The 23896-nt window shown below is 42.3% G+C and overlaps 1 protein-coding gene across 3 annotated transcripts; it reads right to left on the bottom strand.

Moving 5' to 3' along the window:
• Positions 1-18372: 18372 nt before the first annotated feature.
• TTC9C (tetratricopeptide repeat domain 9C) lies at positions 18373-23763 on the bottom strand. Of its 3 annotated transcripts, none has more exons than XM_088480102.1 (5): positions 23440-23763; positions 22517-22571; positions 21967-22219; positions 21705-21887; positions 18373-19991 (listed from the first exon to the last, which is right to left on the bottom strand). In XM_088480102.1, exons 2-5 carry the CDS (start codon positions 22517-22519, stop codon positions 19897-19899), a joined length of 534 nt encoding a protein of 177 aa, XP_088336228.1. In that variant the 5' UTR covers positions 22520-22571; positions 23440-23763; the 3' UTR covers positions 18373-19896. The 3 variants fall into 3 exon arrangements, with proteins under 3 accessions (XP_088336228.1, XP_088336229.1, XP_088336227.1); XM_088480103.1 differs by lacking the exon at positions 23440-23763 and adding an exon at positions 23322-23340; XM_088480101.1 differs by lacking the exon at positions 22517-22571 and having other exon boundaries at positions 23440-23757.
• Positions 23764-23896: the final 133 nt, after the last annotated feature.

Raw genomic sequence — 23896 nt, 5'->3', positions numbered from 1 at the left:
TGTACAAAGCAGGTACATTGTGGTTATCGAGAAACTAAGGGGTTTCTTGGTCCGACACCCATTAATCGCAAAGTCCATTGATGAGTTAGGTTCTTTGGGCAATGCGATCTAACCACATGGTTATATAAACTGTGATTGTGAAGTGGGTTGTTGTGGGAGTGAAAGTGCTGGCAAGGTTAGGAGTTATTGGAACTTCTAGATCCTACCAGCTGGGAGTAAACTCAAAGTAGGAAACGAGTGGTGAAGCTTGATGTGAATTCATCACAAGTAAAATAATCAGCTAGGCGGTTATTTCACTCATCGATTATGCACACGGACCATATCGCTTATCGGGAAAGTGGTGCATAACGGGATGAAGCGAGCGGCTGAAGCTTGATTTGAATTCGCCACAGATAGAATAATTTACAATAGGTGATTATTCTGCTCCTTGTTGTGCAAGCTGACTGTAATGCCCTGCGGGCCGGCTGTGTATAACGGGAGGGAGTGCGTGAACATAGCTCACTGAAAATCGTTCACCAATCGAAATTCTCTAGAAAGTGTTTTCCCTGATGGGTGCGAAGCAATCTCTGGAAATGGTCGATGATGTGCTGCTGATGGAAGGACCGACTGGATCGGCCAGGTATATCATGTTTAAAAAGTATGGTGCATATGTAGAAAACCTTATCCTAAGATTGGTAGCTTTGATTCGGAGATACTGAATAATGTTAGAGATAGTATATGTTTAGTGAAATCTCTAAAGAAAAGGATAAAGTTTAATGATTGTTTAAAGTTGTGGCAGCACGAGGGGAACATGTGGCTTAGCGGTGTGCACGCGACGCAAACTAGCGTCATGCTCACGCCGCAAGGGAGCGCATATGCAATGCTAAATAGCGTTATGTGTGCGCCGCAAGAGAGCACGCACGCACAGCAAGATAGCATTGCCGGAGGGAATGTTAGTAACGCATGCGCACCACCTCCGCCCTATGCGGATGGGGGTGAAGGTACAGTCGACCTCAACAATCATAAAAATGTAACAAGTAACTTGTACCCTTTCCTGAGTAACTATAAGGAATATGTTTATAATGCAGATGATGAACCTATTATAATGTTAGCTCTTTCCCATGTTGCCCAAATGTTAAATATACCATCACAGCAAGCACTGACCCGCTAGTACCAGTAATGGAGGTAGCCCCACCAGTGCAGGAAGTATTAACACCTGCTGTAACAGTAGCGGAGGTTGTTAATACCATACGTAGTAGTAATATGCTGAACCCTCAAACAGGTAGCAAGGCCAAATGTAGCGGTGTGGCAGGCTTCCATCCCGTCCGGACAATAACTGTTCCCAATGGGAATCCAGACGCAAATGGAATAGTGACCAGAAGGGATGTAGTGATGCATTGTCCATGGACGAGAGTGGAGCTACATTCCATAATGACAGATTTTCCTGACCCTAGGAAAGAACTAGCAAAGTGCCAGAGATTTGTAAAGGATTTAGGTAATGCTCATGAGCCAACCAACAAAGATTGGTGAGTGGTATTACGGGCATGTCTTCCACACAATGCTGACGTGAAAAAGTTTATCACGGCCTGTGTATTGGATTGAGATGGTCCCATAACTGATGAAGGTAATCAGGAAACATAACCCGCATAGTCACCCAATTGCCCGTTTATTTCCCAGTAGTAGTTAACTGGAGTAAAATTTTTACAGTTAAGCAGAAAGAGAGTGAGTCTGCAGCAGATTATTTCACCAGAGCGCTGCAGACTATTACCCAATACACAGGTATAGAAAATATAAAAGACAACACACACCACAGGGAAATGACAATCATGGTGCTTATGGATGGTCTTAAAGATACTCTAAAGGCCAGGGTACAGACCTCACTTCCTGGATGGAGTAGACACACTCAGGGAATCTGCAACTGAACATGATAAAAACATCTTTAGTAACAGAGAAATGCACAGCGAGAAACTAATGGCTGTTAGTATTCAAGCTCTGGAAGGAATGCAAATATCACCGCAGCACTCTTATCACACACAGCCACAATATACCCGTCCCACACAACCCCCAAACCCATATCCCCATATACATATCCAATACAACCACAATCTTTCCACACTCTCCAACCCACACGACAACAACCTTTCAATACACGTCAACTACGGTGTTATATTTGTAACAAGGAAGGACGCATAAGTAGGTTTTGTAAAGCTAGAAAGTGGGAAATGCTAAACCAGGGAACACCGACATACCCACAGAAGGGGCACCCACAACAGTCAGGACAATTCCAGCCATCACCTGCTCACGTCGTGGCAGTAAATGCTTTACTGGAGGAAGACAGTCTAGGGGTCAGGTCACACCTGTAGTCTACAGCCAGTCATGTTAACTGGGAGTACTAGGGAAGAACCTTATTTTCTTGTAGACACAGGGGCGACCAGATCAGTGATAAAATCTCCATCTAATTTACAGGTGACCTGCAAGACAGTACCAGTAATGGGTGTAATGGGTAAAGTGCAACATTATCCTTTAACCAAGTCTGCAGAGGTTACTATTGGTCCATTGCATACCAGGCATTCCTTTCTCCTGGCAGCAGCGGCTCCAACTAACCTACTGGGAAGGGATTTGTTATGTAAAATGGGATGTGTAATTTATTGTACCCCTGATGGTATATTTTTAGATATCCCAGAGAGAGTTGCGCACGAGGTGAGGGATATACTGGACACTCCCCAAAGGTTAATGCTTCACTCTACCATTTCAGATAAAAATCCATCTCAGGTAGAGCAGATGTTATCTCAGATATCAGGGTTCCTCTGGACCAAAGATGGACAGGACACTGAATTGATGGAAAATGTAGGTCCCATAATGGTAAATCTAAAAAGTGGTAGGCAAGCTCCAAAAATTCCCCAGTACCCGTTAAAACCAGAAGTAGAGATAGGGGGTTTATCCCATAATTGAGCGTTTATTGCAACAGGGAATTTTAGTCCGTACAGCAAGTGTAGCCAATAGTCCCATTTTTCCAGTGAAGAAGGCTGGGGGGAGGGGCTATAGATTAGTACAGGACCTTAGAGGGTTTAATAAGGTGGTTGAGAGCCAATTCCCCATAGTGCCAAACCCAGCTGTCATCCTTATGCAGATTCCACCATCCGCAACCCATTTTACTGACATTGACCTCTGTTCTGCCTTCTTCTCTGTCCCTCTTCATCCTGACTGTCAGTACCCATTTGCATTTACAAACAGGGGGGTACAATACACATGGACACGATTACCCAGGGGCTTCATAGTCAGCCCCAGTATCTTCTCCCAGGCCTTATACGACTGTTTACAATCTTTTCAACCTGCCAATGGGTAATACAATATGTAGATGATTTATTGTTGTGGTCTGATTCGTTTGACGTGTTTAAATGATACTAAACTACTGTCGCTTCGTCTCTCACAGACAGGACACAAGGTTGCTATGGACAATTTACAACCATGCCAGACCAGGGTTAAATACTTGGGACACTGTCTAACCCATGGATTACGACATCTGACTACTGACAGGATCCAGGCCATACAGACCATGACACTGCCGCAAAACCAACAGCAAATCCGTACCTTCTTGGGAATGCGTGGATACTGCAGAATGTGGATCCCAGGTTTTTCTATTTTGGCTTTACCATTACAGGACTTAGGGCCTGATTCTGACCCGGTCGCAAGCGCTGTGCGCTCACAACCGGGTCGATGGTGGGCCAGTGCACATGCGCACGACGGAGCCGGCACCGTTGTGCGCATGCGCGAGACCCGGATAGCGACGGGCACTACGTCGCTCCAGGTCTCGCAACAAAGGGGGCGAGCTGTCGATGTTGAGTGACAGCTCGCCCCCTTTAGTGGGTGGGCCGGGGGAGTGGCTGCCCAAACGGAGGCATTCCCATGTGAACGCCTCCGTTTGGGGGCGGCCCCACTGACATCACAAGTGATGTCAGTGGGAGAGATTTCAGTTCTGTTAGAGCCGAAATCTCTCTGGGTCTTGCGGTAACGAGACCCTAACACAAGGGTCTCGTCGCAAGCCCGATGGTCGCGATGGTCTTGACCATCGCGACCGTCTTCCTGGCCGCTCGCTATAGCTGTGGGTGGTCACCCACAGCTATGCAAGCGGCCAGGAGACAGATGGAGGCGTTTGTGGGTGGTAACAGGGGAAGGTGCTTGAAAACGGGGGAGTGGAGATCCGAACGCAGGCGTGCCTGATTATGCGGACCGCGTTTTATGGGAGTGCATACGGATTATGGGATTGCATAATTAACAAAGTAGCGTCATGGCACATGTTACCTGGGAGGTTTTTACACTGACATGATCGTAGAGCTTAAGAGAGGGTATGGTCAACCTTAAACTCTACGACCAGTTCCGATGGTTCCCGATGGTCTCGATTAATCCTTATATGCCCAGAGATGACGTGCAATGCGTACGAGAAGGGGGCATATTTTTTTGTCTTCCGACCGCTTCCTCCCCTTGGTCGGCCAACTACTGATCCGAACTTAGACACGCAACTTGCGAGGGAATCTTTTGCATATCCGGCCCCTTTTTCCGTACGACCGTGCGGCCGCTTCGACCGACTCTGAATGAGGTCCTTAGTCTCTTCCTCAAAGCCCGATCGTGTCGTACACACAGAGGAAACAGAGCAGGCTTTCCTTAACCTTAAGGACAGTCTGACAAGAGCACCTGCATTGGGAATACCTGATTAAGAAAAACCTTTTGATTTGTATTGTACGGAAGCTGACTGTTGCGCAGCAGGTGTCCTCACACAAAGACATGGTGATGCCAATAGACCCGTAGCATACTATAGTGCACAATTGCACACTGTGGCAAGATCACTCCCAACGTGTTTAAGAAGTGTAGCAGCACCTGCTTTATTGGTCAGTAAGAGTAAGGATGTAGTATTAGGCAATGATATGATTGTTCATACACCCCATGCTGTATCTGCTTTGCTGAATTCTGCCCAAACCAGACATATTTCCTCAGCTAGGTTCCCGAAATGGGAACTAGCCCTGATAGAACCTGCAAACAGCACCATCAAGCGGTGCAATACGTTAAACCCGGCAACGTATTTACCATATGTGCCTCAGAGTGCACAAAGGGTGGAGAGAGGTGAGTCGCTGGTGGAAGGTGAGTTCTGCAGGTATACTGATGCACATGATTGTATGGAGTATTTGAATAAAACCTTTACAGCTAGGCCTGACATACGTAATACACCTTTAGAAAATGTAGATGTGACATTTTGCACGGATGGGAGTTGTAATAGACAAAATGACACTGGAGAGTTATGTACAGGTTATGTTGTGGTAAATGACGAGGACGTTATAGAAGCCGAACCCCTTGGTCCACCTCACTCAGCCCAAGTGGCAGAGCTAGTGGCACTAAGAAGAGTGTGTGATTAGCAGAAGGCAAATCTGCTAATATCTACACTGACTCCAGGTATGCCTTCGGGGTAGTACATGATTTTGGTGCTCTATGGCATCTAAGAAATTTTATGACAGCAGCAGGCACACCAGTCGCACATTCAAAACATATAAAAGGACTGTTGACAGCGATCCAAATGCCAAAGGCAGTGGCCGTCGTTAAGTGTAAAGCCCATACATGTGAGGACAATCCGGTGTCACTGGGCAATAACAGGGCCGACGAAGTTGCCAAATGGGCAGCAGGCTTAAAAGTGAACATACCAATTAATCAAATTATGGTTTTCCAAACTATTGATACGCAGAAGTTAATTGAGATGCAAAATTTGTGTTCCATTCAGGAAAAGGCAGTCTGGAGATCAAAGGGATGTGGACAAGAGTCCTCTGGACTCTGGAGAGATGGACAAGGTAAGCCGGTGGCACCCAAGGCATACTACCCAAGCTTGGCTGAGGCAACGCACGGTCTGACTCACTTGGGAAAGCAAGGTATGTGCAAGTTGGTCAGGGCGTATTGGTGTGCACCAAGTTTCTCTTCCCAAGCCGAAAAGATGGCAATGTCCTGCTTGACATGCTTGAGGAAGAACATTGGAAAAACAATACCAACCAAGCCATCCCACATTCCTCCGACAGACGGACCCTTTCAGGTAATACAAATTGATTTAATCCAATTACCACCTTGCAGGAATCTCAAGTATGTATTACTGTGTACAAATGTGTTTTCTAATTGGGTTGAGGCATATCCAGCTCATACTGCTGTGTTTACTGCTAAAAAGATTGTACAGGAGTTTGTATGCAGATACGGTATCCCTAGAATTATTGAAAGTGATAGGGGTACTCATTTCACAGGTGATGTCTTCCAGAACATGTGTAAGTTGATGAGCATTAATAGTAGACTTCACACCACTTACCGACCGCAAGCCAGCGCCAAGGTGGAGAGGATGAACGGTACTATTAAAAATAAACTGAGTAAGATCATGGCAGAAACTGGACTAGGATGCCCAGAAGCCTTACCACTAGTCCTTCATAGCATCAGGACAACTCCCAGACCCCCTCTTAATCTGTCCCCCTTTGAGATACTGTTTGGTAGACAACCTCATTTGATTGTAAGTCCGCAGGAAGATTTGAAGAGTAACAACGAGGTTACTGTAAAGTATCTTATAACAATGAGTAAATAGTTGAAGCAGCAGCAGAAACTGAAATTGTTGTCACGTGATATGCCAGAAACAAACATGTTGAACCTGGAGAATTTGTTATGATAAGAAATTTCTTACGTTCAGGTTGTCTGACAGATCGGTGGGAAGGTCCGTATCAAGTGTTGCTGACGAGTACAACTTCCTTGAAAGTGGCAGAGAGAGACCTGGGTCCATTCCACTCACTGCAGAAAGGTCAACCAACCGGTGGAGAGACAAGGCGGAGTCGAGGCAGATAAGGTAGACCTGTCAATTGCAAGCCTGTTTTGGGAGGGTTAAAAGTTGCAGTGAGACACCTGAGCTAAATAAATTTGTAGATCACTGTTCCAGCAATGGAGTGGTGTGCTGGGGTTATGTTTGTGTCTTCTTCCAGAGTTTTCATCATCCTAGTTTTTTCAGGATTTCTGGTTTCTGTGACGGAGGACAGATGACGGAGAGGGGAGCTGATGGTGATATCGATGAAGCGAAGTTAGGAGAAGGAGTGCTAAACCAATCGGGGGAATATCTGACCAAACTTAGTACAGTAATTGCTAAAAGATCTGTTAGCCTAGAAACTTGGAGACAGTGTGAAGATTTATCGTCTAAGGAATATTGTATTTGTGAGTTTTCTGGGTCCCTAGTTGATGAGAGATGCACCCAACGGTGCCATTATTGGGGTGGGTATTGGGGTGGGTATCCTTTAGAGGATTATCATACCATGGTGGGCAAAGTTTTAAACCAAACTGATTGTTGGGTGTGCTCTCATGTGCCTCAGGGACAACATAATATAGGGTTAGTGCCATTTCCATTAAATGTCTCCGAGGTCTTAGAATTGCAACAAGGGAAGACGCTGGATGGAAAATTTCTTATGTCCAAACCACCTTATTTTAAACTCCACCAGTATCAAGTAGATAGATCACTTTTGTAGTTTGAATATCACCAACTTCAATAAACCAGGAAGTTGGGAGGTGACTGGGAATAACCAGACGATGACCTTCTCACTAAGAGCTGATAATGAACTTATAAATTTGGAACTTTTACGCACAATTAGGTTAGGTGGGAGACACTTCCGGTATAAGTATACACTTAGTTCCACCAAAGAAATGATTGGTAGGGTACCAAAAGGGTACTGTGCCAGGGTTATACAACCAGAAACGTGTGTTAGTCAGATGGGAGAACCCGAGAGAGAAACATTTGCTAGGGAAATGTGTTAAATGATTATGATGCATTCTATTCCTTACGTTCTCCCCGATGATGTGTATTTTATATGTGGAAGGAAAGCATATAAGTGGCTCTCTCTGAGTTCAGAAGGTTTATGTTACCTGGGAAGGGTACTCCCAGAGGTTATGACCCTTACACATGGTGAAATGCTTGGTATTCATAAAAACACACCATCACCATATCTTCACACACTGTATGAACACAGAGACAAAAGAAATATGATACCTGGTGATGTACATACAGCCACACAGTTGATTAGCGAAACAACTGGCTTTCAAGTCCTAGTAGCATTAGATCCCACCAGGATCGCTTGGGTTACTATAAATTTTATAGATCTTGCCAAATTAATAGATAATATCACCGAGATGTATGATGGCACGTTCAGATATACAGATAAAGAGTTACAGGCTTATAAGAAAGAACTTGTGCAACATAGACTAGTGTTAAATTATTTAACAGCTGTCACTGGAGGGTACTGTGTGACCTTAGCCACCCAACTTGGTGTAAAGTGTTGCAAGTACATCACAAATAATACTAGTGACCCCAAGGAGGTGATAGACCGAAAGATGGACGAAATTCTGCAGCTAAAATGGGAATTTCGGAAGAACCATGATGCTTCAGTGGCTGAAGTAGAGGAAAAGGTAGAAGAGTGGTTCTCTTGGTTGAACCCTGTAAAATGGTTCTCTGGTCTCGGGGAGTGGGTCCAGGAAATGGTTGCTAGTGTAGGTAAACTCCTGATCCTCATATTGGTTGTCATCTTAGTAATTGGCTTATGTGTCAGATGTGTTCCTGCTGTGTTGAAATGTGGAAAATGTAATGCTAAAGTAAACCGAGAGAATTAAATTATGATGGTGGTTAGTAGTAATAATATGCATACTAAGGTAATTGAAGAACTGCATCACAATCCTGAACTAGAATGTACCATCAGATGATGTATAGATTTAGCCATGCATGAAATGTATTATTAAATGTTATTTTAAACTTCCTAAATAATGTAAGTCCCTATCCCCTTCAAGACTTACTTTATAGGTTAGCTGCCTCCCCACATCTTTCCCATGATCTTCTAAGATCCGTGGTGTGCGTATAAGGGTAGTTTTATGTCCCTCCCAGAGACACATTATTGATGGTTTAATGACCACATTGTGCCATCCCATAATATAACATTAAATATGTCATAGTGTAAGCCTGAATAAACTTTAAGATCAGAGTGTGATAGCGTATTGTTTGCTATCAAAGGGTGGACTGTCGAAGCCAGATGGTTGGCTGAGACCTAAATTGTAACAATAATATCTTCACTACGCCATTTTGCGTTGTCCCCATAATGCCATTATGCGTCGCGTACATGATACCTCTGTGTACAGCGCTATATTATGATTATTAGCGCCGTGCATCTGCCACTGCCCTACATAAAGTCCTCGTTATACAAATACGTACATTTATTAATACATATAATATGAGCAACCCCACAAAGCATGTTTCCTAATGTACTCCACAAACACGTAGACGCACAACGCATACTAGCGTCTTTTCTTAATATCCCCACACCGACACATTACATACAGTCAGGTGCATAAATATTGGGACATTGACAGAATTTTCATATTTTGGCCTCTATTTACCACCACAATGGCTTTGAAATGAAACAAACAAGATGTGCTTTAACTGCAGACTTTCAGATTTAATTTGAGGGTAATTACATCCAGATCAGGTGAACGGTGTAGGAATTACAATGGTTTCTATATGTGCCTCCCACTTTTTAAGGGGCCAAAAGTAATGGGACAAACTAAACAATCCTAAATCTAACTATCACTTTTTAATACTTTGTTGCAAATCCTTTGCAGGAAATTACAGCCTGAAGTCTGGAACGCATAGACATCACCAGACGCTGGGTTTCATCCCTGGTGATGCTCTGCCAGGCCTCTACTGCAAAGGTCTTCACTTCCTGCTTGTTCTTGGGGCATTTTCCTTTCAGTTTTGTCTTCATCAAGTGAAATGCATGCTCAATCGGATTCAGGTCAGGGGATTGACTTGGCCATTACATAACATTCCACTTTTTAGTCTTAAAAAACTCTTTGGTTGCTTTTGCAGTATGCTTCGGGTCATTGTCCATCTGCACTGTGAAGCGCCGTCCAATGAGTTCTGAAGCATTTGACTGAATATGAGTATATAATATTGCCCGAAACACTTCAGAATTCATTCTGCTGCTTTTGTCAGCAGTCACATCATCAATAAATACAAGGGAACCAGTTCCATTGGCAGCCATACATGCCCACGCCATGACACTACCACCACCATGCTTCACTGATGAGGTGGTATGTTTTGGATCATGAGCAGTTCCTTTCCTTCTCCATACTCTTCTCTTCCCATCTTTGTCTCATCTATCCATAGGATGTTGTTCCAGAACTGTAATGGCTTTTTTAGATGTTGTTTGGCAAACTGTAATCTGGTCTTCCTGTTTTTGAGGCTCACCAATGGTTTACATCTTGTGGTGAACCCTCTATATTCACTCTTGTGAAGTCTTCTCTTGATTGTTGACTTTGACACATATACACCTACCTCCTGGAGTGTTCTTGATTTGGCCAACTGTTGTGAAGGGGTTTTTCTTCACCAGGGAAATAATTCCCCTGACATCCACCACAGTTGTTTTCCGTGGTCTTCCGGGTCTTTTGGTGTTGCTGAGCTTTCCGGTGCGTTCTTTCTTTTTAAGAATGTTCCACACAGTTGATTTGGCCACACCTAATGTTTTTGCTATCTCTCTGATGGGTTTGTTTTGATTTTTCAGCCTAATGATGGCTTGCTTCACTGATAGTGACAGCTCTTTGGATCTCCTATTGAGAGTCGACAGCAACTGATTCCAAATGCAAATGTCACACCTAGAATCAACTCCAGACCTTTTACCCGCTTAATTGCTAGTGAAATAAAGAGGGAATAGCCCACACCTGTCCATGAAATAGCTTTTGAGTTGATAGTCCCATTACTTTTGGCCCCTTAAAAAGTGGGAGGCACATATAGAAACCATTGTAATTCCTACACCGTTCACCTGATTTGGATGTAATTACCCTCAAATTAAATCTGAAAGTCTGCAGTTAAAGCACATCTTGTTTGTTTCATTTCAAAGCCATTGTGGTGGTGAATAGAGGCCAAAATATGAAAATTCTGTCAATGTCCCAATATTTATGCACCTGACTGTATATATCACTATCAATGGATATGGGTGGAAGATCACACTAGCGCTTGATAAGATCTCTAAAAAATGCTCATACACCAGTATGACATGGAAAATGGTTTCTGATATTTATTATTATAACAAGCATGAAATAAATAAAAACTGCCTTTCAGCAAGGGACTATCACATACACATGTACAAATTGCAGTAAATCAGACAAATATAGTTACCCTTCAATGATTGAAATGGACAGAAAAATTTGAAATTAAAAGTAGAAGATGAGATTCCTACCCGATTAGTGAGCACTGGGACCCTTAGGTTACCGTTACCAGGTAGTCCTAAGGGGTCAGAAAACACACTAGAATCCCAATGCTTATAAAATCCTTGGATCACTGGTCTGGTCACCTCCCAATGTACACACCTGCAGCTGCTAACGTGTTTCGACCTTTGGGTCTTCCTCAGAGCATGTTGGGTGTGTGTTCTAGGTTCCCTTTTTTTATCCCCAAAGGGGGAGGTACATCCTGTTAAAAACCGGAAGTGGGCTGGTTAATGAACAACTTCGTACATTTGACTATATAGAACATATAACTTTTTTTTATGTTATTCCAACTGATGGTTTATATAAAATGAATGATATTGATGGCATATAAAATGCATATAACTTATAAAGCATACAAAATCATATCCGCACCGAAACAGGAAGTGTGATTGGATATCACTTCCTGTTTCACTTGTAAAAGGTTCCCCCAGGCAGGACAGTACCAGGAAATGACGATTTCAATGATAGGTCCTGTCTAGTCCCGCAATCAAGTGTGGGCAAACTTTCCAAAGGTGCCCAAAACTGCCAAACACATCTCTTATTCACTTTTCAGGGGAATGTATTTCCCACATCTCCTCCTTGTTGATAAATAATTTCCAGAGGTTCATATATAAAAATAAAGTAGAAAAAAGGAGCATTAAGGTTCACATATTAAAAAATTTATTAAAAAATTCTTCCTTATAAAAGGATACTGGCTCAAAGTTTAAAAAATAACACATTCTAAATATAAACACAATAAAAAAATCATCTAAAATGTAAACATAAATATACACGTATATATACACATCCATATAGCAGCATTAATCAAAAATGAAATTCCAGAACTTCAAAGAATAATTTTTTTAAAGGAACAACTTAAGTTCAAAATCAGTGTTTAGGCCTTGGGGAGAAAGCGTTTTTAATACATAAATCCATTTCATCTCTTTTTTGGTTTCAATATTCTTCTGTCTCCAATCCTCCCGATCACTCTCTATACCATAGAAATGTATTATATCTTCGGGCGAGTGATGTTGTTTTTTAAAGTGATCTGGTATAGAGTGTGGTACCGTTCCTTTTCTTATATTTCTGATATGTTCACTGAGTCTTGTTTATAATGCCCTAGTGCACAGGTTCTCAAACTCGGTCCTCAGGACCCCAAACAGTGCATGTTTTACAGGTCTTCTCACAGAATCGCAAGTGAAATAATTAGCTCCACCTGTAGATCTTTTAAAATGTGTCAGTGAGTAATGACTACACCTGTGCCCCTGCTGGGTGACCTGGAAAACGTGACCTGTGTGGGGTCCTGAGGACCGAGTTTGTGAACCACTGCTCTAGTGGTTTTCCCCACATACTGTACCTCAAACCACATTTACACTCCAACATATATATTACATTTGTGGTATGACAGGTTATAAACTGATTTATCCTGAATTCGGAGCCATTCTCTTCAAGTTCAGTGATCTTACTCGTGTTGCTTCTCACAGTTCTGCATGCAATACTAGTGCCGCATCTGTGAAACCCCTTAGTACGTATATAGGAGTTTTTGTTTATCTTCTAGTGAACTACTTACCAAATAGTTTTTTATATTTGTGGCTTTCCTGTAAATGAATACAGGGGCAGCTGGGAGATCAGTTTTTAGTATATGGTCACATCTTAGTATCTCCCAATGCTTTTTGAAGATTTGCCCAATTTCCCTGTTTTGATACAGTAGTTATATTGAGTTATAAATGCCAACTCAGATTTCTTTGGGTTATTTTCTTTCTTCTTTGGTATTAATAAGTTCTCTCTATCCATACTGATGGCTTGATTATCTAGCTTTTCCAGGATCTTTGGTTTGTAACCACTTCCAAGGAACGTTTGCTTTATGGTTTTTATCGTAGTTTGTGTGAAAAACGATGTAGATCAATCTGCCAGGTTAATTCATTGACAGGGTGAGTGGGTACAAACGCTAAACCCGTCTCCAAAACCCTTAATTCACAGTCACTAAGATTGACATCAACAATAGGAATTCCCCAATTAAAGTGACTCATCAAGTACAGTAAGTACCAATCACTCAATTATCTGGATGTCTTAGTAACAATACAAGACAATAAGATATATACTTGGGTATACACGAAACCTACGGATAAAAACACATTATTGAGAGCCAATAGTCACCATCCCAGAGCCCTTAGAAGAGGCCTACCTCAATCCCAAATAATTAGAACAGCAAGGATCACTAGTGACCCTTTGGAACTAGAACCAGCCCTCTACAGGGTTACATTAAAATTCATGGAACGAGGATATGACCCTGATTTATTGTCAAAACACAGGGAAGAGATTTTGAAAATACCAAGAAATATCCTAAACCTAAAATGAAATCTGAAAAGTGACAAACAGGATCAAATAATTCCTTTTGTCAACAGATACAACACTTCTAGTGCTGTAATCCCCAGAGCGACCAGAGCCTTTAGGCCGATTGTCTCCACGGACAGAAATTTTACATGCTTCAAACATAACTCATTTGCCATACGAAAGGGAGGAACATCAAAGACATTGTAGTCCATACGGACATAACTGGCTTTGGACTTGAGAGACCAGCTTCCAATCCTCAGACATTCCTCAGTAAAAGTCCAGGGTGCTATAAATGCTTAAAATGCACCACCTGTAATCACATGGTAGCAGGTCCTACTTTTCAACACCCAACATCCAAAAAAGTTTATAAAATCAGCCATGTACTAACGTGTACATCTTCATACATTGTTTACATGATAACATGTCCATGTGACTTTGTCCTATGTTGGTAAATCGATTAGAATGTCCAGGGAAAGAATGGCCCTTCACAGGTCTGCCATTAAATTAGTACTTCAAGGAAGACCATCCAAACAGCCAGTAGCAAAGCACTTTGCCGAAAGAAAGCATAAACTAGGGGACCTTAAACATCAAATCATCGACCATGTCCCCAAATGTCTTAGAGGAGACCGCTCGGGTAAATTGCTACAAAAAGAAGCTCAGTGGATCTTCGAACTGAATACCATTAACCCTCATGGTCTGAATGAGACAATACAGTGAAGCGTATTTAAATAAGCAATTTTTGTAATAATATAGCCGGCTAGTTGATTTGACTGTGGTTTTTATTGATGTGAGACATAATCTTGTCAAGTGTTTTGAAAAAAATTTATACAACATAGTAATATATATAACACAGATTTATTTTTTCCACTAATTAGTTTGTCCGGCTCACGAATCTTTGAGATTTTCATTTGGGTCACCTCTAATATTTTAGAGTCCTTTTGGGTACATTTTTACACTAATACACATACACATTGTAGCGATATATTTTACCACACACGACACATGAATATTTATATAGTATATTATTACACATTGTGTTCCATATTGAGGCTTTTTTTTAGACCACATTTTCATGCAATTACACTAGGGTCTTTGTCAAAATGCCTTGACAAAGACCCTTTTGGTCAAAACGCGTTGGTCCGGAGATCTAATATATGGACTTATTTACATGACTACTGGGACTTCCTTCTAAGGTAGATACACTTATCATTAACCAATCCGGAATGGTTATTAATTTTGAAACTTGTATTTTTCTTGATTTTTTGGGAGCCAAGAGTCTGATGTTTTTCGAATTTGAATATTACTTTTGTTTTATTGGATAAAATAAATCTTGGAATCTAAAGTAATCTGATGTCCCTCGTGTGTATCCACATATGGTCTAAAGATACCTTGATAGGAGGCAAACGTATGTCTTCTGTGAGTACGGTATGCTTATTAAAGATACCTTTATATGCATCCATTTATAGCAGAGTGAGTGGAGTACGTCCCCTTGAATATTTTTCCTGCACAGTGTGGGGTGAACCAGATAATTTCCAGCACAGGATACCATCTATAAGGGGTATGATCTTTTGGTATACAATTTCCCTCTATTAAGTATTTGGTGCTGTGGAAAAAAGGAGTGTTTTTAATATCTTTTTCTTAAAAACAATACTACACATATTGTTTTTTATTTTCCCCCTTTTTACATATACCTATGTTTGGGGAGTGAATAAGCAAGCTTCTAACAATTAGGAGCAACAAAAGAACCTAGGAAGCGCCTTCATCTGAGCTCCGAATTTGTCTGCTGTCTTATTGGTGGGGTGTTTGGTGACACCCAGGTGCTTGTGGAGGAGGGCAGCATCCAACTGCGCGGAAGTTTTGATCATCTCTTTTTTATGGTCATGAGGTTCAGCTGTTATTCAGACCAAAAACCAGAATATGGATGAAATGTGATCTGAGTAGCTTTGACTGTGATTTTTGGTGTTAGACAGGGTGGGTTGTGAATATATAACTGTTGATCTCCTGTGATTTTTAAGCATAATAGTTTACAGAGAATGGCAGTGGCTGAACTAGAGAGTGGTCAGGCCAGGCGCAAGAACATGCTTTGGTCCCCCCTATGCAGTGCCCCCAGTAGCGGTCACCCTTATGCAGTGCCCCCAGTAGTGGTCTCCCTATGCAGTGCCCCCAGAAGTAGTCCCCCCTATATAGTGCCCCTGTAGCGGCCACCCCCTCTATACAGTGCCCCCAGTAGCGGCCAGCCCCCCCTATGCAGTGCCAGTGTCCGTGCCCCTTACACACACACAGAAAAAAAAACACAGCTTACCTGGATGCCAGCTCCTGCCACGACCGCTGCTATCTGCTTCTCCCTGCCCGCTCTGATCTATGGGAGAGACGTCAAGACGTCTCTCCCATCACCCGCTCCGGGGTGGGGGGGGGGGGAGCCGGAAGGCTCCAGCCAGCTCCCTCCGTGGACTCAGCAGCCAATGAGAGTCTGTCTGACGCTCATTGGCTGCTATAACAAACACAGCCGCCATGTGAGACTGAACTAGGAACCCCCTTACATATTTGGTGGGAATGCCCTTCTCTTAGACCTTTTTGGGACAAAGTAATTGAGACAGCAGGCCTTATTCTTCAGGAAGATCTGCCTTCTTGCCCTAGCTTCTGGCTACTAAATCTCACTCGGAAACCTTATGCTCACTTCACTACTGCACTACGTCATACACTGAGTGCTTCCAAAGCCGTAATCCCTGTTCACTGGAAATCCAGCGCCTACCTCCCCTAAGCTGCATTAACCAGCCAGGTATGCTGGCCTCATGGCAGCAGAAGCATCTACTGCCGATCCTTGGCGTCAGACGATAAGGCCCCTTTGATGTAGTGAGGACGCGGACAATCCCGGGCCCTGACTGCAGCGGCTTCTAGTGTGTCTCTGACACCAGAAGCAAGGACTGCCACGCGTAAGCGAGGAATCGTCTTACCTAGCATCTTCGTGCATCCGTTTGCAGTCCGGGTCGCAGCATAGCTGCTAGCAAGCTCAGCCGCGACCCGCCGGAATCACCAGCCCAGTTACTGGTGTTGCGGCCCAGCAGAGGTAGATGGAGTGGCAGTACATGCATCTTAATTCAGACGCTTAGTACTGCCAACCCAAAACCATAAAATAAAAGCTTAGGACTGCCTGAGCAGTCCCGTTACAAAGGTGCGTCTTGATCCTGCAGCACCAAACGAACAACTGAAGTCCTATGGCTAGGGGCGGGAAGAGGACCTGAGGCATCCTGGGAGCTGAAGCTTTAACTATCTCTCCAACCATAATATCCCCATGGTATCCCTGTGGACCCCGAAGAAGAAACATGCACTGTTTGGGGGTTCTGAGGACAGAGTTTGAGAACCTGTGATCTAATGGCTACTTCCAGCGAGATAACACCTCATGTCACAAAGCACATGCCATCTCAAGCTGGTTGCACAAACATGACAAGAAGTTCAGTGTCCTTCAACGTCACCAGGTCTTAGTCCAATAGAACATGTTTGGGATGTATTGGAATGGTAGATTTGCAGCATGAATGTGCAGCAATCAAATAGGCCACAACTGCATGATGCTATCATATCAACATGGACCGTATCATCCAAGGAGTGTTTCCAGGACCTTGTTGAATGTGTGCCATGGAGATTGCTGTTCTGGGGGGCAAAGTGTACTCAATAAACTAGCCCGAGGGGGTGATGTAGTGTTGAATGCTTATTTGCAGAGCACTCGTATCTTACGCATTTTCACACTGCACATGTTCAGGAACACAGCATACAGAAGAACATCTCTATTTGCAACTAAAGAGACATAACTATTTGGAAAGCTACCTGCGATGACTATCACTACAGGATAGTATTTGGGACAAAGCCACATCTCCTCTCTTAAGATGAGCCAGATAGAGGTCACATATGACCCATGAACAGGTTGGGGTTGCGCGATCCCAGTGCACACATTGCCGGCGCCGGTATCCCGACGGTTGAAATCCGAACATCTGCATTTAAGTAACTTAACCCTTCCCCTAACCCGCCTTTCCCACAGCCTAAGCCTCCCCCAATACTTACCCATCAGCATCGCAGCTACTGGGATTCTCAACCCAGGATTCTGACCACTGGGATATCAACTACATCCCTCCATGAACAAGATGTTACTCGCTCACAAACACAAAGAGAACACTAAGGAACAGATCAGTGATAAACCCAATTTAAATCCTCAATGGGACCAGGTTTACTGTAGTCAGTACATTTTACTACCTTAATCTGTAATTTCTTACTATGGCTTTTATGGATATAATCTGAAGCTGGACATTCCTGGGTTTTCCAGAAATGCACTAAAAGCTACGCTGTGAGAGCATGGCAAATCTGAAGACATAGATAGAGCAAAGAGGAGAAATATTTATACTGTATGACTGGGCCACATCATATATTCCCTCCCCTCCCAAACATCCACATCGAGAAGAGCTTCACATTATCCCACAGGGAATACTAACACCAAGTGTCCACCTACATAGCCAGCCAATCTAGCATTTGTAGTTTTGCAAACTGTGCCTGATGGGATAGTCTAGGAAATAATTAAGGAAGAACAGTGCCCATATAGTGCCCCCCTTTTCTTTTATTAAAACATGAAGGCTGAATAGAATACTTGTGTAATATCTTCCATTAAGCAGTCACACTAGGGGACGTTTTTTTTTTTTTTTTTTTCCATGATAAATGTCACATATCTAAGATCCTAATTAAAACACTGCCAGTGTGATAGCAATTTGTCTAAATGTAGTAGAGTCTGCTGCATGAGGTTGATGATCTTTATTTCTGAGGTTCAATCAATACAAAAAAAAAAAAAAAACTTCAATAATAAAAAATATTGTAAATGCAACATACATTACTTTTCTGATTTCTTGTTGTAAAAAAGGAAATGGTATAGGGCAGAGTTAATGGGTGTACAGAAATGTGCAAGGTACAAGTGGCAACCTTTAACTTATGTGAACCTGGCTGAAGTAAGGTGACTAAATATAGACTAAAGAGGTAAAAGCAGCTCTAGGTCAACAGATCTATATATTCTTTACTGAAGGAAGACATGGCAATAAAGTGAGCATCTTTTACACTTTCTCAAATCGATTCCTTTCTGGTTCCAATTCTTTTAAAGCTACTGGTCTTCCCTTCCACTTATTTCGCAACTTCCTATGTATATGCAAGATTCAGCAGGAACGGAGATACAGAACACAAAATCAAAAGATGAAACAAGTAAACATTTCTGGAACAAGACGCTATCAAGGTTTACAGTAAGAGAATGATGACACTAATGATTATAACCCTGGTGGCTCAGGTTTCCCCATGTCAGCCATGTTTTGACTATATGTCTTTGTGAGATAGCCACAGGCCCAGTCAAATAGCTTAATTCAGGCCTGAACTATTTTCCTCAACATGTACAGTATGTAGCCAGCAACAAAAGTTAGACGCCAGCAATTTTGTAAGGATGAATGTGTGCTGTGCAGAGCGCACCAATACCAGCAAGTATCCCTACACTAAAATTCCCTAGTGTATCAGGCAATGCTTCTATATTATACTAACACCAATGTCCTCCACAATATACATCTAGTACCTGCATAGATTTATACAGCTGCATGTGTACCCTAACTGACTTGCTCTTAAGGGGCAATTCAATTGTTTTGGGCACCCATTAATTATTGCGCTTGTCGTGCCAAATTAGACAGTGTTTAGCCGCATATAGTGCCTAAACCCATCTAAAGTAGGGTGCCCAAACCACTGATTTTTGCACATTTCTGCTCGTCTCAGAAATGCTGTTTGTGCCCGAATGGAGCAACAATTGATTTGCTCCATTGGGCCCCAAGCACTGACAGCCGCCAAAACAAGCAACTGAATCGCCCCCTTAGGGTTTTCTTTAAAAGGGGCTATATGAGTTAGCACAAGCACAGACTACTGTATAACTTAGGTCTTTTAGTCTGGTTACTATGGTACAATTATATTTGTTACGGTGAGCGTACTTTATCAGCTCTGGATTAGATCACTTATGCATTACAAACAAAACCTTTAAAACATGAACGGTTGTTGGTGGTAAGAGACCAGTGTTGAGAAGCTCTCTGTTAAGCATTGGGTGTAAACACTTGTGTTGTGCAAACTGGTAAAGCTGTATGTATGTTCCTTCTTGCTGCACTTTTCTATTATACAATATTGGAAAGCAGATACAGATGCTTTTATTTTTTTTTATAGAGAGACGGTTGTTATTATTACAAGGTTCATATTGGTTTGTGAACTTTTAAGACAGACAAACCACAAGTAAAATTGTACAAGATGCTAATCAAACATGCCCTGGTATCTCTGTTTCTCTTTTTCCCGGGAAGCACTGAGAGCGGAGTCTGTCAGCTGTAAATAACGTCTGATGTTTGAATCTATTAAAATAAAATAAAAATTAGTGGAAGATATTGTACAAGATAGCAATTATTAATCAAAACATGCTCTGAAAATGAGGGTAAAATGTGTTTTGTTTTTTTTAAACTGGTACAGTAAGACAAGAGCATAAAACAGTCTAATCACTAAATTCTATTTAAAAAAAACAGGGGGGGGGGGGGGGGGGGGGATAATTTTCCCCTCCCAAACTTTTTGTTAAGGCAACTCCTTACACAGACATGCTCAGCAGACAATAAGATTATTTCTTATACTGTATGTTCCATATTTTTACTCTCTAACTGAATCCCCCCGCCTTCGTGCTTTATATTTCCAGTTACTGTCCACTTATATCACAGTATGGTTTTTTTAGCGACATAAAAATACTGGAGAAGGTCCGATAATAGAGGTAATGCCTGCTGCAAGCATCCACTTCACTTTATACTAAAATACTTTTTATAATAATATTGATAATAATATAAAAAGGAGGGGATGAAATAAAATAAATAGCTATAGTCATATTTGATTTAATTAATATGCTGTATCCAAGAAGTGAACCCTATTCATTTCCAGGTTTACATTGAATCCAGATTTTGGGGGAGATTCAGAGGTGGATGCTAGTAAAGCATGTGTCTGAGACGCATTGCATATGTGTCCTGACAGACACCGCTGGGGTCGCGGCATTAACATAAATAGGCAGCAGTTGTTGTTCCGAAACACGCAGCCACTACTGCAAATGCATCCACCCCTGACTCACCCCTATGAGTCAGACAAATGTCAGCTAAATCTCTACAAATCACTAGTGTGCTGCACAGGGTTATCACCTCTAACGGCCAACATAGGGGACAGAACTTTGCATTTGGGCCATGCCTACCTAATTTTAATAAGTATATTCAGATTTAGTAGCATCTTTTTTTAAAAGGAGTCCATATTTGGCTTCCGCACAATATATCTATATGTTGCATCTCCAGTATTTCCGCAAATAAATATGAGGTGTGACACTGCTTGCTTATGAAGATTACACTTTAGACAGTTTCACGCTATCTGCAACTGGCACTGAAGCCAGCTATAAGCACTCCTACATCTGTGACTGGCCGATAGTCCAAGGAGCTGCAGGAATCCTGTTCAGTCCGACTGTTAGTTTATAAAATATTCCCATACAAACAAGATCACCATTATATTATACAGTATTCCCAGGACTGTAGGGTATTCACTGTTACAGTCAATCCTTAGGGGACTGGTGTTACAAAAGGCAAAACAGGTGTCAACAATCCTCATGCAATATAACAGAAAGTACTGTTCCTAGCGTAGCCCAGACCTTCAATAATGTCCCATTCATAGGATCCAGCGAAAAAAATGCCCCCACTAGTCAGTCAGTTTACCATTAAAAAAATAAAAATAAAATGGTACAATGCCTGCTTGGCTTCATCTAACAAATATGGGAATGCCTGTATGGTACTTGTCAATAATCTCACAAAACATTTATGGTTCAATCATAAAAGCACATTTCAATAGAATATCCAGTTTAAAAAGAAATATATACATTTCGCAAAGAACATTGCATGGAGTAAAATCAAAGTTTTAGTCATTTAATTTATTAGCAAATTCTGATAAGAATACAAAACAAAGCAGGAAAAAAAACAAAAACTAGCTAATTGTACTAGATCGGAAAGAAATAAAGCTTGTCAGTACTGAGAAGACAGGGTGTAATAGCCCACCTTTGGGTTGCTGGGAGGCAGCTTGTGTCAGGTAATGATGAGCAGTCGTACAGTCATGCAGGTGGTAGCTGGAGACACCAGCGCGGTATAATGCCTTAACATTATTAGGCTGTAGTCTTAGGACCTGCAAGCTGCACTCATAGACCCGCTCATAACGGGGGGGTTGACTCTGGAGAAGACATGCTAAAATTCAAACAAACTTTGCATAAGAATGTGCTACAATATCTTTCACATACACCCGTTTTTATATGTTCTATAGTACCTGCTAAATTATTATAACAGTCTGCCTGAAGAGTTTGTAGAACCTCGAGCTGTTGAGGAGTGAGCTTGACAGAAGGAGGACCCAGTCCAGACAGGGGATTAAGCAAGTGAGGATCTAAGCTGCGAAGCTGCAGGAGGGCGCGGTGGTAGAGACTCACAGCTTCTCTCACCCGATGTTCAGAGTAGCAACTGTTGCCCTGAGACTTAAAAGAAGTTGCCAGCAAGAGACGTTCTTCAACTGGTCCTTCCTGGGACTATAAAGAAACAAGGATGGAGGATAAAGATTATTTAATAGAGAGATTTACACACACATACATGATTGCTAGTTAATTATGAAATAAAAAAATAAACTTTTTCCAACAATTTAAAAGCAATAAGGTGTATCTAACAATCTTTTAATGATGGCACAGTATGGGAGTATATGGGAAAAGTTATGCAGATAATGTAAAGTGTTTGAAAATATATTAATGCAGATTAGAAAAAATAAATCTGTCTTTTCTTTCTCCATTTGGATCGACAATCAAGCTATAGGTAATTACAGTCTGATGTACCATAGTCTGCGCTCCCCTATTGTTTCTCCATCAGGACACAGACCTATAGGGAAAACTGATACGTGCAAACCATTAAAATACTGGCAAGATAAAAGGTAGAAACACCTCACACCTCCTTCCCTCTCCACACAAACCCCACAGTACAACTACTCTAGAAATAAATTAAAACGAAAACAAATCTTTGAATGATATATGGAAATAATGCAGAAAACATCTTGAATCATACAGTCTTTTAAAGAATCTGTATCAGGTGTCAAGAATATTAATTTTAAACCCCAAGCGTCTAAGTCTTTACATTTATAATAAGTTGAGAAGATCTTCAAGTACAGTGATCTCAATAAAAGGTTTTTATTGCCAATAAAATACACAGTGTTTGCCTCTCAGTCTGTCATTTGAAATGTTAATTATCCATGGATTTAGGATTATAATGAGATTTATCCAGAAACTGAAGCAAAAGTTTATGGATAAAGCTTTGATATAAACTCAAACCTCTATATTTGCGCTAATTGAGCCTTAAAGACTTTTGGCAACCAAAAGCCAACAGAGACTTATTGTCCCCCCATCTGGCTCTTGGATCATCAATATCATTAAGATCCCAAATGGAAAATATATCCATAAGTCACCAATCAAGTCAGGGTTGGACTGGCCCACAGGGAGGGGTACAGGGGCGATCCCCAAGGGGGTCAGCTACTGTAACTGGCTTCCACCAAACCAAGCACACATACTAGATAGTGTACGAGTGTGACACAGCACAGACATGAGGGCGGGCTGAAAATAACGGTGACTGCACGGAGGGGACACGTACAGCTGCAGCACCCCCGGCCCATGGCAGCCAGTCCCCTGACGGAACCAGCTCCTCAACAGGGGGATGCAGCGTCCAGAGGCGCCAGCACTGTCTCCGAGACTCACACACCACACGCTACCTGCTGCTCAGCCATAGTCCCCGCCCGCAGCTATAGCGCCACCATGCTGCTCATACACAAGGACCGCCGCCGTCACGTGACCAGCACTCCTTTTCTTCCTTTCTCTCTCTCCCCCTCTTCTCCTCCGACGTCTGTCGAAATAACTTTATTTATAGCGATCAATGAGGATTCCGCACACGCAGCTCTTGCTCAACTGAAAGCCTCAGCATATGTGTTAATCATGACAGCTTCTGCTGCAGGTCAGCAAGAGCCGTCTCCTACGCTGCACGGTGACGTGCATTACGTCCATCTGCCCCCTTCCCCAGTGTATAATGCCGCGCGTTATTATTATTATTATACAGGCCTCCGCTATAGCGCGCATAGCACTGTGCCCTGTGTGTGCGGCCTATCACCTGCTGGCTACACATGATTATACTGTTACAGCGGCCACACACCGGGCACCTCCAGCCGCAGAGCC

This window comes from Taudactylus pleione, unplaced genomic scaffold (assembly GCF_031769625.1).
Source record: "Taudactylus pleione unplaced genomic scaffold, aTauple2 ptg000250l, whole genome shotgun sequence".
Classification (NCBI taxonomy): domain Eukaryota; kingdom Metazoa; phylum Chordata; class Amphibia; order Anura; family Myobatrachidae; genus Taudactylus; species Taudactylus pleione.
This window is presented reverse-complemented; position numbering and strand designations above follow the sequence as displayed.

What these genes read in the sequence shown, in the direction of transcription:
- TTC9C (XM_088480101.1), bottom strand. An exon ending in CTGTTATAATAATTTAGCAG is followed by an intron (nt 21,888 to 21,966) that starts GTACTATAGAAC and finishes TTTGAATTTTAG; the next exon opens with CATGTCTTCTCCAGAGTCAA. An exon ending in TGCCTCCCAGCAACCCAAAG is followed by an intron (nt 19,992 to 21,704) that starts GTGGGCTATTAC and finishes TTATTTTAATAG; the next exon opens with ATTCAAACATCAGACGTTAT.